This window comes from Adiantum capillus-veneris, chromosome 24, assembly GCF_014529385.1.
Source record: "Adiantum capillus-veneris isolate H3 chromosome 24, ASM1452938v2, whole genome shotgun sequence".
Taxonomy (NCBI): Eukaryota; Viridiplantae; Streptophyta; class Polypodiopsida; order Polypodiales; family Pteridaceae; genus Adiantum; species Adiantum capillus-veneris.
This window is the reverse complement of record NC_140954.1, coordinates 64267269-64285125: the sequence shown is the minus strand read 5'-3', so window position 1 is coordinate 64285125 and position 17857 is coordinate 64267269. Positions and strand designations below refer to the sequence as shown.

Here is a 17857-nt window from a genome sequence, read left to right as displayed (position 1 = left end):
TGCTATGACATGGGTGACCATGGATAAGCTTGGGTTAGAACATGTGGATCTTGCAAGCGGACTCAGTGGGTCCCACAGGCCACGAAATACACCCACAACTCAAGGAAGTGAAGGTGCTACTGGTTGCTGCAGCTCTAGCTTCAATGCACATGCTGGTACACATCAACGAGAGATGGAGCCAAAGCAACAGCCAACCTCCACCATGGTTGATTGTGACTGCAGCCACGTGGGGGCTAGTCCACACCATGTCAGCTACATCTTGCATAGAATTGCATGAGGCAATGTATGCACTGCAGCACAGGCAGTCCATGCCGCATTGGAGCCTTTAGCGCTGCACCACATCAGAGGTCCAAACGCTGTCATTGGATGGCAAGGCTGGAATCGCATGGAGAAGCATCCACCTCAGTGGGAAGCCAGCCATTTCAATATATAAGTGGATATAACTCTAGATATCTTCAAGATCTCATTCATGAATATCTCTTCATAGCTTTTTCCTAGGATTCCTATCCCATGCAACCAATGAAACAAATGACCAATCCCTTCATGCACCGATCAGAACTTGTCAATTTCAAAAAATAAGAAACTATCTTTAAAATAACCTCCCCCTTTTTCATTAGCAAAAAGGGGAGGCATCACTAAGGCCTTACCCCTTTGGGGCAGGCCAAAAAGAGTTGCTTTGGCTTGCCAAAAAGGGTTTCTACTCATCCTCTTAAGGCATGTTTTAGCATACGTGCTAAGAACTCAGAAACTTTGTTTTTCATGACTGTTCTCACAAAAAACAAAACTTGGATACATAAAAAGCACTTCTGCGGCTAGACCTGCATGTCTACCACAACTTTTAATGTGGAAAAAGACTTCCGTAATTCTAACGACTGGCTACTCCAACACAGTTACAATGGACCCCACTTAAAAAAGCCTACAATGACTACTTCTCGGTTGATTTCATTACCCATGTCTCTTGTGCCTTTTGTAGGAGAAAACTCCGTCGATTCAGTCCTGCAAGCAGAGAGGCAAAAATTAATTAGAGCTTCTAAAACCTAAAATGGCAAGAAATGAACAGCTAGACGACTTTACGACATTTTCAAGGAAACCAGAAACAATTGCCCTACAATGGTAAGCTTGAGCAGCACAATACATTGAAAAGAATTAAAACTTGTGTTTTTTGACAAACCACCATTCGAAGGACTGTCAGTTTCAGTGGAAATCAAGAGTATAAGAGGAGGGAGAAGAACGATAGGGATAGACTACCCAAGAAGAACAGATCCCGGAAAGCATTCCGGCAGTTATGATGAGGATACCTTGTCCTGGGACACTTCAAATTCAGATGAGTCAATGTTTGGAACAAGGCAGAGATGAAGCTACAGACAAAGTCATTTTAATCATGTTGAACAGAAGGGTGTGAAGACAAAGGATTTTAAAGAGGGTGGACAAGCGCTTAAATTCGACACCTTTATAAGAAATAAGGACACCCACAAAGCTCTTGCCTTCATCCAAGAGTTTGACAATGTTTTCTCGGGAGGGCGCTTTTCCGAACATTCTAAAGTACGATGAGCATCTTCCTATCTGAAAGGCAACGCCCAAACTTGGTGGTCTACCTTGCTTTTGCGCATGTGGTTAAAGTTCAAACAAGTTTTTACCTCCACATGGCTCACAAAAGAGTACGAAGAAACGGAACGAATCTTCGGATGACCAAAGAAGATACTTGATGATTATTGCGAGCGCTTTTGGACACTTTTCTACCAGCATCATCCTTCAAGAAAATTACCTTTAAGCAGCAAGTTGAGCGGTTATGTTGTGGTTTTCCCAAGGAGATCCGGTGATACTGTTTACAAAAGAAGGTGGCAACTCGGGTCACACCAAGCAAGGATTTGAAATGCACATCATTACATTGACGTACCCAACGAATAGGCCAAGGTCTACTCAACGACGGCCAAACCAACCTAATGGTAACACGAAGAAGGGAAGCAACAGAAGAAGAAACCATCAAGCCCTAAACTATCAACCAAGCAACACGTTGAATACTACAAAGAGGCCAAATGTTATGGGTGCGGGGAGCAAGGGCATGTTTTTGCCAAGTGCCCTAACAAAGCGTCCAATGATCAGGCCGAAGACAAGCCAGAGAGTTCCAAAGCGGCAAAGGAACAAGCAAACAAAGGAAAGACCACGGAAGGACTGGTACCAAATTTTGAGGGGACCTACCTGGAGCAAATGGATAAAAGCACGGAGCTCTGTATAGTGTGGGGCAAAGTACAAGATCAAGAAGCCCTCAGTTTCTTCGATGGAAAAGCCAAGACCAACTTCATCTTGACTGAAGTGGCGGCTCGACTTGGAATAACGACCGAGGAAATGGGACCCGCCGGTAGAGGCAATTCTAGCGGCATCAAGACGGGATGTTGCCATTACAACTATCATAGGCAAACTTCGGTTGCACTGTCAGGGGTATGTAGGGCTTTTACATCATGCCTTGGGAAGTGTGTGACGTCCTCTTGGCAATCCCCTGGTACCACAAGAACGGCATTGTGGTTGACTACAAGGCCAGGAAGACGACATTGAAAAACGAGAAGGGTAGAGATATTATTCTTGATGTAAAAGTGAAGGACAAGTTGGTCCCTCCTGTATCTGCTACGGCCGTTTCAAAATTAATGAAATCCAGCCTTTTTGTTTACTCAATCTCCTTGAGTGAGCTCAATGACAATTAAACGTCAAATCTATCCGGATTCCGACCTAGAGAAGGAACAACAAGACTTTTTGCGAGCTCAAGCCGATTGTTTCTCTACGGGTTTGCCTAGAGAGTTACCTCCTCAGCAACCTAAAAATCACTCAGTTGATTTAATTATCGACAGCACGCCACCAAATGGACCACCTTACAAAGTAAGCAGAGCCCAAAACGAGGAAATTATGAACCATGTAAAAGAGCTTTTGGAAAAAGGTCTAATTCAGCCCATTACATCATTTTATTGTTCGCCAGTGTTATTGGTATTAAAGAAAGATGGATCTTGGAGAATGTGCATTGATGTAATATGCAGCGGAAGTCAATGATGGTGTATGGCTCAGGATGAGAGATCAGTGATGCTCAAGGTTCCTTTTATTGACAGGAAGGGAGAGCCTTCCTTGACTTACTGAGAGAATGTGCAATGATGAAAACAACGAGAGTGGAACGCAAACTGCGAGTGAGAGTGCAAGAGAGTGCTAAAGAGAGAGAGAGAGAGAGAGAGAGAGAGAGAGAGAGAGAGAGAGAGCAAGAAAGCTTTATTTACGTCTACTAAAGGCCAAAGTTGGCCTATGAGACCAAATCATATACAAAAGTGGTGATCTGGGTGTCGGTAAAAATGAGAGAAAAGAAAGAATAAACCGACTGTGCCTACTGTGAATGAGTATGAGAGTGGGTGGTAGCTCCGACTCCGCGGATAGTGGCTACCCTGTGTGTGCAGCATAGTAGTATAGGCACGTGTGTGTAGCTCTGGCACATCAGAAAATGACTACACAATATAATACAAGGCCACATGATGGTGGGCAATGTCCAGCTAAAAGCATACTATAGGGGGATCTGATCTCCAGGTGGTGCTGATGGAGTGCTCGTATCCTCAATACCTCGTCGTGATGTGGTCACCGTCTCAGATAGCCAGGGACTCGTGGTCTATGACGCGCTCTTTGGGTGTCGGCCTGCTGAAGCGTGAGCCCTCTCGTGTGAGTCGGAGGTCTCTGGCTATACACCTCTCGCTGGAAGAACTCTGTAATAGTCCGCTGTGTACTCGCACCTGCCTGTTGTCGTGGCTATAGAATCTGCTCACGCATGCTAAAAGCAGTGGTCAGGAAGAGACCTAGCTGAATCTGGTCACTCCTCGCTATACACTGCTGGAGTGTATCCTCTATGCCAAACTGAACTCTAAGCTCCGAGTAAGCTAGGCATCTCACCATGAAGTGCTCCTCGCTCTCCACCTCTGTATGACAAATGGGACATATACGCTCATCTCGTGGTATGCCTCTGGCTCTACCCCTCTCAATCTCCAACTGGTGCGAGGACACTCTAAGCTGCCCAATGGCCACCCGAAGGTGATGTGGCATATCTCTCTGTATGTATAGGGGGGTCTCAATGAACCCTTGCTCTGATAGCTGTAGAAAATGCTCGCGGCAATGTAGCATTTTCGATGGTAGCTCATGTCCTGGGTCACCCCATGTCCTCTGAATGTAGGTGTGCCATATCTCCTGTCTAACGACCCTATTCCTCTCAGATCGTGTGAGGGAATAGGTGGGGGCCTGAGTGTCGTACTGTAGTGGCGGCAGTCTATCAATATCCAATCCCTGAGAAGAAAACCAATCCCGTGTCTGAGCATACCATGAGAGAGAGAGAGAGAGAGAGAGAGAGAGAGAGAGAGAGAGAGCAGCACATGGGGTCCCAAACCCCCCTCCAAGGGTCCCCCTCTCTATTGCTAGAGACGTATTTGCTTTAGATTGCACAAAGTCCCCCCTCTCTATTGCTAGAGAGGTATTTTCTTTAGATTGCACAAAGTCTGGCACAATGCTCCTAGAAGTTGTGGTACTTGACGACGACGACGATGATGTCGACGATACGACGACGTCAAGGCTGAAATCTGAAAATGCTAAGATCCGATGTTGTGGATCTGCTACTACTGTGAGGCAAGGGCTGATCTGCTACCGCCAAGGCCTGTAAGGCTGACAATTGCAAAAACGCTGACTGTCAATGGCTGAAAACAGAAAACGCTGGCTGATTTGGGCTGAATCTGCAAAACGCTGGCTGGTTGTGCTGAAAACTGAAAACGCTAGGCTGATCTGGGTGCTAGGGTCGTGACGGCGAGGATCTGCAACAAGTGTTGCGGGTTCTCGCGAGGCTAAGGCTGATCTTGAAAACGCTGGTCTTCTCTTGAGAAAACGCTAGGATGCCTGAGGTGCTGTCACCAGCGTGTGACTACTATCTATCCTTTTTGTTGATTTCTTTCTTATTATCTATTTACTTTCACTTTTTGGAAACACCCCTCGGGAAATCTAACTGCCCTGCATTGCATAGCTAGTGTGGAACTGTCCAGAGGGAGTCGAGGCCTGAGGGCAAGAGAGCACTAAGGTTGGACAAGGACTATGGTTAGCCAAGTGGGGTCATTGACTAGCCAAAGTGGAATCCTTTGCTACAGAGGCTACATTTCAGTTCTAGATGTGGCCGCAGTGTACAAAGAGGGTCGGATGACCTAGAAAGATACAATGGCAGCATCTCCTAAAATTTAGGGAACTGCTATTTTGGGACCTGAAAATGTGTTGACGTCATTACCTCCGGAATGACAAGGGGAACATTTTCTTACTCTGCCGTGAAGTCAACTGGGCAACCGGTTGGGATATTTTTAGACGACAACCCCGAAACGGGAAAATGCTTATAAATGTGCCAAGTGGCACCTTCTAGTGCACTTGCCTCATGCAACAAGAAGTGGCGCTGAATTTAGGAGGGAGAGAGCCTCATTTTCAGATTTGTCACAGGTTAAGAGCTATGGAGTGCTTGCTTTCCCTCTTATGCACAGTGCGGTGCCAGGAGTGATGCCCTGCACGCTACGCACTGCCCTCTCTCTCCCCTTTGGCAGTATGTTATGCCCCTCTAGTGGGCTCTTCATTTGACCAATGTACAGTTGTGTGGGTTCATGCGCGATTGCCGAGGCAAGAGCCTCTTGCACAGGTACTGGATTAGCTAGCGGCTAATCCCCCCGCAGGTACAGGTGACCGGAGAGGTTTCACGCCAGAAATCTCGTCCGATTCAAAGGGCAAGTAGCCCTACAGGTGCGGGAGCTCGAGGACTTGCTACGGATGCGACCGGCACGCGAAACGGAGCCTGAAACAGTAAATTACAGCCTGCTGTGTATTTTTGCAGGTTTAGGGTTTTGGCCCTAAACGGACCCTAATACCCCCAGGAGGTTCGGGGATGCAAGGGGACCGCTATACAAGTGATCTGGCGCATTTTCAGGGCTGAAAACAGAGAATTCAGCGTGCTGCAGATTCTCGCCAGGTTTTGCAAAGTGCCCGTATGCGTCGGGAAAGTCATTCAATGCGTGGGAATACTGACCGTGAAGGGTTCTAGTACAGTTATGCTGCCGAAATCGGGCTGGAACACTGGAAATTCAGCCGAGTTTGTGCGGGGCAGCTTGTAGGGAACCTCAGCGTTTATTCCCTCTTTTTAACAATAAAGAAATACCGAAAGGGGCGCCTAAGTTAGGGGCCAATCTGGTGTCCGTCTACTCATACAGGTGCAATCTAGCAGCCTGTATCCCTCTCCCCTTTGTTGTGTCTTGAAAGTACAGGTAAAATAGACGACTAATAATGGGTGAAAGCTAAATCAAGGTTTAAAGTAAAGTCTACCGCCCTTTTTGGATTGAACAGGCCGGTTTCATGGTTCCATCGACGGGATTAAATCACTTTTTTCCCATAGAAGTGAGACTTGGTCAGATTGGGCTTGAAGACACAGGGAATAGCAATTATGGCTGACAGACCAGATGATGTGACTGAAGAGGTTTCCTCTTCATAGGGTCAACAGACACATGAAGTGGGTGAGTCCTCAAGACCACCACAGACAGATGACGATATATTCAGGACCCAGTTGGCTACTGTTGTGGCTATGTTCACACAAGTGATGCAGAATCCGAGGTTTTTAGCCTTTCTGCAACCTCCTGTTCCGTCTCAGCAAGTTGGGTCACTAGATCATATTCAAAAGCCTATTAAGGCTCGAGCACAAGTGATTCATACCGCACAGTCAATGGAAACACCTGTACACTTGACGGAGATTATGCAGTCTCCACAACCTATGCCTAAGGTGCAAGAACAGGTGGCTGAGATGCCAGTCTTTCAAGCTGTACCAATTCAGCCCGCCACCTTTCAGCAGCCTATAGCTGGTTCTAATGGGCAAGGAAGCAACTTACAGGCTATGCAACAAGTCTTCCCACCACCTTCAGTACACCCTGGCTATTTTGGAGGTGGATCCGTATTCCAGAGCATGGCTGGTCATGCACCTAGAAATCAGTTTTATACGCCAGGAACAGTGTTCGGGGGTGCTCAAACGATGATGCCTAACCCCATGTACAGTGTCATGGGTATGCAACCAGGATTTCAGAGCACTCAGGGCCAATTTGGGATGCCACAGGCAAATTTTGGTATGGCTGGAATTACAAATCAGCAGCCAAATATGGCATTTCCAAGTCAAGTTAATAGCGGCCAAAGAACACAAATGAATCCTAATAGTGTTCCCATGTTTCAGTCACTTCCATATGACAATTTAACGCCGCTGGAGAGGCCAACTCCGTACAAAGAAGGTGGCAAAGGTGTGTCATTCACGACCTTTACAGGGTTTGATGACAGGAAGAAGGCTCTCTCATTCCTCCAGCAGTTTGACAAGGCCTATGCAGGGGGAAACTTTACAGAGGCTTCAAAGGTCCGCAAGGCAGCCACTTTCTTGACAAGGAATGCGGAACAATGGTGGACAACTTTATTGCTTCAAGGGCAAGCTCCGTCCACATGGATTTACTTCAAGCAGATTTTTGGAGCAGCATGGTTATCTGATGACTTTGAAGCAGATGTCATGACAAAATGGCACCAGCTTAATGCTGCCACTTGCAGAAATCTGGATGATTACAATCGGAAGTTTTGGAAAGCTCTACTTCCAGTAACTTCCTATAGGTTTGTGCCATTGACAGAACAGATTGAAAAATACTGTTGTGGCCTACCCAAAGGATTGAGAAAATACTGCACGAAGACAAAAGTCACTACTTTGACGCAGCTCATCAAGGTAGCAAACACTCGCAATGGTTTGCTCAAGGGAGAAGATTGTGAATTTAACACTGGCGTCAAGGCAAGATCAGGCAAGAAAAATTCAGCCAAGAAGCACGTTCCCAATGAGGCTCCTAAAGGGACTCAGGAGTCGGCCAACGCAGGGAAAGACAAAGCTACGGCTGAATCAGAAAAAGGACCAGCAAAGAAATGGAAAAGACGTTTTCCTCGCAAGTCAGAAGAGCAAAAGAAGGTCCTGAGGACAGAGAACAAATGCTTTATATGTGAGCAGCCTGGCCACATTGCTTACAACTGTCCTACAAAGAAAAGGCCAGCTGATTCTGATGACAAGGAAGACAAGAAAGGAAAGAAGCCCATGGCTGGTCTAGTGCCAGATATGGTGGGCGATAAGCCAAATTCAGATACAAGTGAGCTTTGCACAGCATGGAGAAAGGTCGGATCAAACAGTGCTTATCTTCTTTGATCCAGGTGCCAAAGCCAACTTCATTTCCCCAGAATTGGCTTCAAAGTTGGGAATCAGACCTGAAGAGATGGGGTATACAGCAGAGGCAGGTTTGGCATGTCCTGGCCATACAGAGGCTGTGACACCCATCATTGGAAAGTTGCGTCTACATATCTAGTCCTATGTAGATGCTGAAGAATTTTACATCATGCCACTGGATGGATGTGATGTGTTGTTAGGTATTCCTTGGTTGTTTCGTGTACAGGGAATCATGGATGCCTACAACAAAAAGATCATTGTACAGAGCAGGGGAAAGACTCACATTCTGGATGTAAAGCTTAAAGGGGAGTCTATTCCTAATGTATCAGCTTCTGCTATTACTTCTGTAATGAAAAAGCATCTTTCTGCGTACTTGGTTTTTGCACGTGAAGTGTCAGATTGTGATGAATCAAATTTATCTATGCTAGATAAAGAAAGGTCAATGTTTTTACAACAGTATAGTGACTGTTTTTCCGATTCATTACCGTCTCAATTACCGCCAGAGAGACCCGAGGACCATGCGATAGATTTGGTGCCAGGCAGTAGCCCACCAAATAAGCCTCCGTACAGGGTTAGTGCGGCTCAGCAGTAAGAGATAATGGGCCAAGTACAGGAGCTGTTAGAAAAGGGGCTGATTCAGCCCAGTTCATCTCCATTCTGTTCTCCAGTGTTGTTGGTGCAGAAAAAGGATGGCTCATGGCGTATGTGCATCGACTACCGTGCACTGAACAAGAATACCATCAAGAATAGGTTCCCTATACCTAGAATTGATGATATTATGGACAAATTAGAAGGAGCAGCTATGTTTAGCAGGATAGATCTAAAGAGTGGGTACCATCAGATTCGCATTAGATCAGAGGATGTGCACAAGACTGCTTTTAGAACGACGTTTGGCCTTTACGAATTTTTAGTGATGCCCTTTGGTCTCACAAATGCTCCTGCTACGTTCAATAGGATGATGGACAGAATTTTCCGTCCACACCAGCAGTTTGTTGGTACATTCTTTGATGACATGATAGTCTACTCAAAGAATGAAGAGGAGCATAGGCATCACTTGGCCATTGTGTTCAAAGAGCTACGCAGTCATAGGTTGCTCATCAATGCAAAGAAAAGTGAGTTTTTTCTGGAAGAGATTCACTTTCTGGGACACATTGTCTCAAAGGATGGTGTCAGAATGGATCCTGCAAAAGTTGAAGCGATTAAGTCATGGCCAAATTTGAAGACGGTGCATGATGTCCGAAGCTTTTTGGGACTATGCTCCTATTACAGAAGGTTTATCCGAAATTTCGTTGAGATTGCTTCACCTTTACATGCTCTTCAAAAGAAGGCAATCACTTTTAGATGGACACAAAAAGAGATTTCATCTTTTAATCTCTTAAAGGAAAAGATGACTTCAGATCCAGTCATTGTGTTGCCAGATCTTAGGAAGTCATTTGTGGTCCAGTGTGATGCCTGTCGTAGTAGCATTGGTGCAGTGCTAATGCAAGATGGCAGGGTAGTAGCCTATGAGAGCATAATTTTGCAAGGGCCAGAGATGACCATGCAGGTCTATGAGAAAGAGTTACTGGCTGTGATTCATGCGCTCTTAAGTTGGAAACACTACCTGCTAGGTGCAGATTTCGTTGTCCAAATGGACCATCAGACCTTGCGATACTTCTTGACACAAACAAAGTTATCTGAGAAGCATATGCGATGGGCAAATATCTTGTCCATGTTCCATTTTCAGATTGTGCATGTGGAAGGCAAGAAGAACGTTGTGGCTGATGCCTTGTCAAGGAAGCCACAAATTTCAGTTGTGTCAATTCCTTATCATCATGAACTTGATGATATGAGAGAACAGTATGAAAATGATGAAGATTTTGCAAGGGTCTTCGAGCAACTAATGGATGTACAACGTCATGAACACTATCTTCTTAAAGACGGGTTCATGATGATGCATGGCAGATTGTGTGTCACAAAGCCATTGCGACGCAAAGTTATGGAAGAGAGTCATGTCCCACCGTATGCAGGGCATCGTGGTATCGATGCTACAGTTAAAGCGGTTGAGACATTCTTCTATTGGCCTACATTGAGAAGGGATGTGGATGCCTTTGTGCGAGAATGCCTAATATGCCAAAAGGTCAAGTTTGACAGGCAAAAGGCACCAGGCTATTGCAACCACTACCTATTCCAGATAAACCATGGGAAAGTATTGCTATGGATTTTATCTTTGATCTTCCGAGAACGCAGACAGGAAACGATGGTATTTGGACCATTATTTGCAGATTCAGCAAACAGGCTCATTTTATTCCTGTTAGGAAGAAGATAAAGCCAGATCAGATGGCATGCTTGTTTATGAGCAATATTTTCAAGTATCATGGCATGTTGGAAGCACGCCACCGAATCGGCCACCTTACCGTGTGAGCCGAGTATAGAATGAAAAGATTATGAACCCAGTGAAAGACCTCTTGGAAAAGGGTCTTGTCCAGCCTAGTACTTCACCGTATTGCTCTCCAGTGTTGTTGGTTTTGAAGAAAGACGGATCTTGGAGAATGTGCATCGATTATAGCTCTCAACGAAATCACCATCAAGAACAGATTTCCGATTCCTAGGATCGATGATATACTCGACAGGTTACAGGGATCCTCGTGCTTTAGCAGGATTGACTTGAAGAGTGGATATCATCAGATCAGGATAGCGCCAGGAGATGTCTACAAGACAACTATTCGGACGACTTTTGGGTTATTTGAGTTTTTGGTGATGCCTTTTGGCTTAACCAATGCTCCTGCGACATTTAACTAGATGATGGACAGGATTTTTCGAGAGTACAGGCTATTTGTTGGCACTTTCTTTGACGACATCATTGTTTTCTCCAAGAATGAGCCAAAACACAGAGATCATCTGCTTCAAATCTTTCAGGCATTACGAGATCACACATTAGTGATTAATGCAAAGAAAAGTGAATTTTTCCTACCAGAGATACTTTTTTTTTTGGGACACATTGTGTCAGCAGCAGGAGTGCAAATGAACCCGACCAAGATAGAGACTATCCGTGATTGGCCCGATTTGAGGAATGTCCATGAAGTTAGAAGCTTCTTGGGACTGTGTTCGTACTACAGGCAGTTCATACGAAAGTTTGCAGAGGTTGCTTCCCCTTTGCATACCTTGACTCAGAAAGGAGTACCTTTTTCGTGGGGACCCACAGAGGTGACTGCCTTTCGGACATTGAAATAAAAATTGACTACAGGACCTATTTTGACTTTGCCGGACTTGCAGAAGTCATTTGAAGTATATTGTGATGCTTGTGGTCGTAGTCTGGGTACGGTCTTGATGCAAGAAGGCCATGTCATAGCTTACGAGAGCCGTTTGTTCTCTAGGCCGGAAATGACAGCACAGATCTATGAGAAAGAGCTTTTGGCGGTTATCCATGCTCTTACTCAGTGGCGGCATTATCTACTCGGAGCGGATTTCACTGTCTTTACAGACCATCAGAGTTTGCGCTACTTCTTGTCACAGAAGCAGCTTTCGGAAAAGCAGATGCGGTAGGCGAACACCTTGTCACAGTTCCACTTCCAGATTGTCCATGTGCAGGGACAGAAGAATGTGGTGGCAGATGCTTTGTCTCGGAAACCGTTGGTTCTGGCTATTTCCGCAATACATCATAGGAGCTTTGAGGATACGGTCGATCAGTATGCCACAAATACAGATTTTGCAGATATTTTCACACGGCTACGGGATGGGGAGACAGTAGCTGGATACTCCCTTCGGGAAGGCTACTTGATGAAAAAGACTATGTTGTGCGTTACACAACCGTTGAGGGATAAGGTTATGACTGAATGCCACTGTCCACCTTTTATGGGTCACCGCAGCATTGCTACCACCATGAAGGGGGTAGAGAGATACTTCTTTGGGCCGAGACTCAAAAAGGATGTGGAAGAGTTTGTGCGCAGTTGCTTGGTATGCCAGAAGGTCAAGTTTGACAGGCATAAGGCACAGGGATTGTTACAGCCTTTACCTATACCCACCCACCCCTGGGAAAGTATTGCAATGGATTTCATTTTTGATCTCCCGAGAACACAGAATGATCCTGATTACATGGCACGTCTGAGACGATTGTCTCCGATAGAGACCCCAGATTTATGAGTTTGTTTTGGAAGGCAATTTGGGAGAACATTGGCACGCAGTTGCAGTTCTCGTCATCGTTCCACTTGCAGACTGACGGGCAATTTGAGATTGCCAATTCAGTGATTTTAGATTTATTGAAGTCTTGTATCTCGGATCAAAAGACTCAATGGGAAAAGAACTTACCTTTGGTGGAATTTGCCTATAATAACACGATACACTCTTCGACGGGGATGACGCCATGTGAGATTGTTGAAAGTGCTGCGAAGGTTCCATCTTTTCTGAGCACGAAAGATTAGATATTTGAAGCGGATGAATATTCGCGAGATTTGGATACGGCTTTTGCCAAGGTTCGCGAGACTTTGAAGGAGTCTCAAGAACGACAGAAAAAGGCAGCGGATCGCTATCGTCGCGACTTGAAATTGAAGGAGGATGATTGGGTGCTCTTACTTTTGAGAAGGCACGCCTAAGAAAGAAAAAAGGGAAAGGAGAGGCTTTTTCCAAAGCTTAGTATGTGATACTACAGACCTTTCCAAATCACCGACAAGATAAATGATGTCTCCTTCCGATTGAAACTGCCAGATACTTGGAGGATTCATAATGCATTGCATGTGAGTCTTTTGAACCCTGTTAAGGGTGATGTGCCTGATGATGGGGAGCAGAGCCTGATGAGCAACCCGCAGTGGAAGAAAATGAGGAGATCCTTGTTCCTGAATAGATTTTGGCACATAATGATACGAAGAAAGGTAAAGTCTGAAGGCGGTTCTTGGTTAAGTTCAAGAACTTTCCTGCATTTGATGCGAAGTGGATGGAGGAGGAGGACCTAGTAGATACTCCTCGGATTGTGAAACTTTACCTCGATGTTTTGGTTTAGCATAGTCTACTCCAAACGGAACCCAGAAACTCAGCTTGGCCGAAGATACGGTGCAGTGGGATGCACAAGAGGGGAGTTACTCCGCTCCTTTGTCAACAGATGCCTCGATTTTGATACTAAAGTCACTGATGTCTCTTTGAGCTTCAGGGATACTGAGAGCTGACAGTATTCTGCGGGATGACTTTATGAAATGGAATTCCTGATTATGATATTGATTTGTTCTTGACTTCTTGTGAGTGTAGGAAGTGATAGACGAAATGACTGCAGCATTTTGGTCTGTTTAATCTCAAATAGACATGGTTGCAATAGGGGTTAGTCAATCGGACATCGATGAGGTCCCGATTGGACCTAGATGTGATTGCTAACTACATTGTCGATAAATCATGGTCTAAGATCCGAATGAATGTTGAATGTCATGTGATGTCCTGTGATGTCTGGTGATGTCCTGTGATGTCGTGTGATGTGACTGTCGATTTTGTACATGTGCTAGATGTGTGTTCCTAGTACGTAGGTACTAACAGTCAATGTCTGCTAAGACGGTTTATGGCTTTTGTCGGTTTTGCAAGCGTAATCGCGGTCGATTACAATGCTTTCAAGAGGGGGGTATGTCACAAAGTGATGACGTGGCGGACAGCAGAAACCCTAATTTCTGCCAGAAACCCTAAAATTCTTGCAAACCCTAATTTTTGCCAAAAACCCTAATTTCCGGAAATCGCAGAAGGCTATTAAAAAAATTTAAAAAAAAGGAAAATGATGAGAGACGCGAATTTTGCTTTTTTTTAATAAAAAAAGAGAAAAAGACTCTCTAAGAGAGAGAGAGAACTGATGCTTTTGATTTTAAAAGCTTTTGGGGCTCTGCTTTTGGGCATCCCTTGTAACCTTTAAATTAGTGGTGAGGGCCTCACTTCTTAGAGCATCTGGACGCAGAGTCTGAGAGTGAATCCCGACCCACTCTCTTGTACTTTGAATTGATTAATACAAAAAGAAATACCGAAAGGGGCGCCAGTCTTTGGGGCCAATATCTCTAGGCACAGAACTCCGCCGGGCTAGTGCAAATCTATTGTGATCTGTGAATTGTTTTGAAGTGGTTATTTGGCGTTGTCGCGGTTGATTCTTGACTTGGAGTGTCCAAGTCTGTTACAAGGTTGCCCCCTCCCCTTCGACTAAAGACTCTCACATATAGTGGGTCCACCGTAATCTTTACCTTCCTCTATGGTTTGAGATAGAAAGAAACCCCATTAGTTCCTTTAGTTGTCTTACAATGTTTACTCTATTGTCAATTACATAGAAAAACCCACGATTTCTCATGCTTCAGATTTTCTCACAGACAATGCTACACATTGGTGGAGTGCCTTGTTTACAAAACCTCATGTCGAAGGATCTTCATAGTCACTTCTACCTCTGATTGCTCCTCAAGGCTTAAGCAGCATTTCTTTTGGAACTTGTCCTTTGCAAGGTCTAAGGAGACTTGGTACAGCTCATAAAGAAATCTAATAAAAGGGCAATGACTGTTAAATCTAAAGCGTGCAAACCACCACTAGATCATGGGCTTCAATTTTAAAACCTGCATAAAGGTGATACCAACATGTACACACTTTGTTTGTCCACTGAAGCCTTGGCTTCTAGACGTAAGGGTAAAGACTCAATCCTCCCACCAGTGCTATAAGCTGTCAAATGGAAGCCTAGTTGTAAAAATCATTAATTTCAACAGCTGATATGCCTTCTAAATCCAGAAAAGCGGTGGTAAAGCTACCGCTCCTCCCTCCCGATAGGCCCTGATGTACAGTTCTGGTCAAGAAATGCAGACTTATTTACTTAAAAATGAATGTACTGTTTGTCATCATAAAGACTCGATATACGAAGGTCCTTTCCAAGGACCACTGATTGCCTTTACCAAAACAGCAGTAAAGACAATAACACTTTGGGCAGTTTACACAACTATGCCAAAAAAAAATGAGACATGATGGTACATCACTCATGCTCCTACACACATTTCAAAAAATTCTGCATATCGAGTTCAAACTACAAGCAGAATACTAACCTCGTCAGAGTAGTCTGCATCATCGTCATCGTCACCTAGGCCCCTGGCGCTTGATTTCTTTTTAAGCTTTGTTTTGCCACCTTCCTTTGTAAATGGGAGGTGCATTGGCCCAAATGGTGTGTCTACTTCCAGCTTGCCAACCATGCTGTAGCCAGCTCCTCTTCCTCGAATAACATCCCAGACGGCTGAGCCAAGATCCTTTGGCCGAAAAGAGAGAGGGATCACTAATGTACTCACCCCCCTTTGCTCAATCTTGGCTGATTTTCCCAATGAGGCATTTGCAATTGTTGCATCTGCCATAGAGAAGCTGTATTCAAGAGTATTCAACCCCAGATCAAACTTGTTCATGTTTTCCACCTTTAGATGCAACAATGCATTAGTCTCTTCAAATGAGAGGTGTTCAAATTCAATCCTTTCAACATCAACATCAGGTTTGTAAGGAATGGGTATCTCTCCATTTTTCTCAAGAGGCAAGGTGAGCCTCCCAAGGACAGGGACATCCACGATGAGATCAACCCTAACTTTGTACGGGATAACCTCACCAGGATGGATATCATCATATGTGTCTTTGATGTCTTGGTAAATGAGAGTAACAGGAATTTTGATAGTCTCAGAACCATGGGCATGTATAGTACCTGCATCAGGGATTGTGCCAGATATCAATTTGCGCCCATCACTTTCGATGAGGTAGTTGATGTCAATGAGCGGTATAGGAACAGGGTTCGGATTTGACACGAGCACATCAACAACAATGTCTGCTCTCTCCAGAGTTATCTTGGGTAGGTGAAAACCCGAAAGCTTTGCTGTGGGCTTGCCAAACCCAATGGTATTCTGTATGAAACCTGCTACTCGTCCAAAGAAGCCCAGTTCTTCTTCTTCTCCTTTGCCCTTTTCTTTATCTTCTTCCTCTGCAGGCTTACTTGACCAAAAGAGACCCCTGTCTTGAATTTCAGCTCCCTCGGCCATGGAAACTCTGTCTTGAATATCAGCTCCCTCAGCCATGGAAACTCTCTCTTGAATTTCAGTTCCCTCGGCCATGGAAACTCAGAGAACTCTGTGCGCGCGCGCGTGTGTGTGTGTGTGAGAGACGCAGCAACACACAGCTCGCGAGGGCCCAAAAGATACTTCAAGGGATCGTACTTCGAGTACAGAGCATTCAACAGCCTCTCTCTCTCGTCATCCAATATGTATATGAGCGGGGATTTGGGAAGGAAAGTTTGAAAATTCCGAAAATAAACATTTCAACATTTTATAACAAATTAGGAGATGTGTCACGCACTGGGTCTGAAAGACTTCATTCTCGATGAGTAGTATGTTAGTGGTGATTATCATGAAAGAGTATAGTGCATAATCTATCTATTTATATATTAAAAAGCAGGCCTTCACATGGCTGCAAATGCATGCGGCAATGGGAGCCACCATTAGGCCTCCATCCATGGCAGCACTATGCCCGCATGTTGAGAATTGCCTGCAACCCGACATGGTTGCATGTTGCCAAAGCTGATGTTTTACTTCTTGTTGAGGCTTGGGAGCATGATACACAAAGGATTCACGGATTGGAGGATTACAATGTACATTCATTGATGTGGTTAAAGAAACAAAGAGGGTAAGGAGCGGTAGCATGTATGGTTTGGGAAGGATTGGAAGAGTTTGTATCAATTGTGAAAGATGAAAAGTACAAACATTATGTATGGGTGAAAATCATGGCACCAAAAAGAGCACCCATTTTTGTAGGCGGTTGTTACATTCCTCATCATGATTCCCCCTTTTATGCTTGCATGGATAGAGATCATCTTTTTTTTTTTAGAAGAGGACATTGCTTATTTCAAAGGCAAAGGTGATGTTATTGTCTTTGGGGATATGAATGCTCACACAAAAACATTGCAACATGATACTCAACAATTTGGTATGCCATATATTTCAAGGGAGTTGGGAAAGTTTACTTGTATGATCGTACTTCAATGGATGAGAAAGAGTCGGATCACATGGATGGTTACTTTTACACATGTGTAATAGCACGGTATACTCATTGCCAATGGTGTATCTTTGTGGAGTGGAACCAATGGATTTACATGTAGAAAACATAATGGGGATAGTGTGATTGACTATATGCTACTCTCCGAAGCCATCATGTATCGCATACAGAGTTTTATGTTCGGCCAATGGACCCCGGAATCAGACCATCGAACTTTATGTTTTGACCTTGCATGTGGAGAATCGACTAAGCACAATAATCTCAACCAAAGGGAAGAGAAGTTATCACTATGTATGGATTTCAAACGGGCACCAATGTACATTGAAATGGTTGAGAAAAAGTTATGGATGGCAAAGCTTCAATATGACGCACCATTGGAAACTAAATGAGAAGCTTTCAAGAAGCTATTTGTTCTTGTGCCAAAGAATGCTTTGCCATAAAGCATGTCCATGGTATCAACAAAGATAGATCACGCTATCGGGGGATTTGTGTTCGAAAGGTGAGCCGGGAAGGCGCGGGGCCTCTGGATGTGAGAGGTGTGTGGAAGAGAGTTGCAGCAAACACAATTAATGTAGACAAAGCTTAAAACTGACAACTTGAACACAATTC

The 17857-nt window shown here is 44.6% G+C and overlaps 1 protein-coding gene across 1 annotated transcript; it reads right to left on the bottom strand.

Moving 5' to 3' along the window:
- Nucleotides 1-731: 731 nt before the first annotated feature.
- On the bottom strand, nucleotides 732-16458 carry LOC147426484 (uncharacterized). Its single transcript, XM_086498939.1, has 2 exons — nucleotides 15274-16458; nucleotides 732-996 (listed from the first exon to the last, which is right to left on the bottom strand). The coding sequence occupies exons 1-2, from the start codon at nucleotides 16309-16311 to the stop codon at nucleotides 991-993; spliced, it is 1044 nt and encodes a 347-aa protein (XP_086355065.1). The 5' UTR covers nucleotides 16312-16458; the 3' UTR covers nucleotides 732-990.
- Nucleotides 16459-17857: the final 1399 nt, after the last annotated feature.

Coding starts and splice junctions, on each gene's coding strand:
- LOC147426484 (XM_086498939.1), bottom strand. CDS start 16,311: ATGGCCGAGGGAACTGAAATTCAAGAGAGAGTTTCCATGGCTGAGGGA.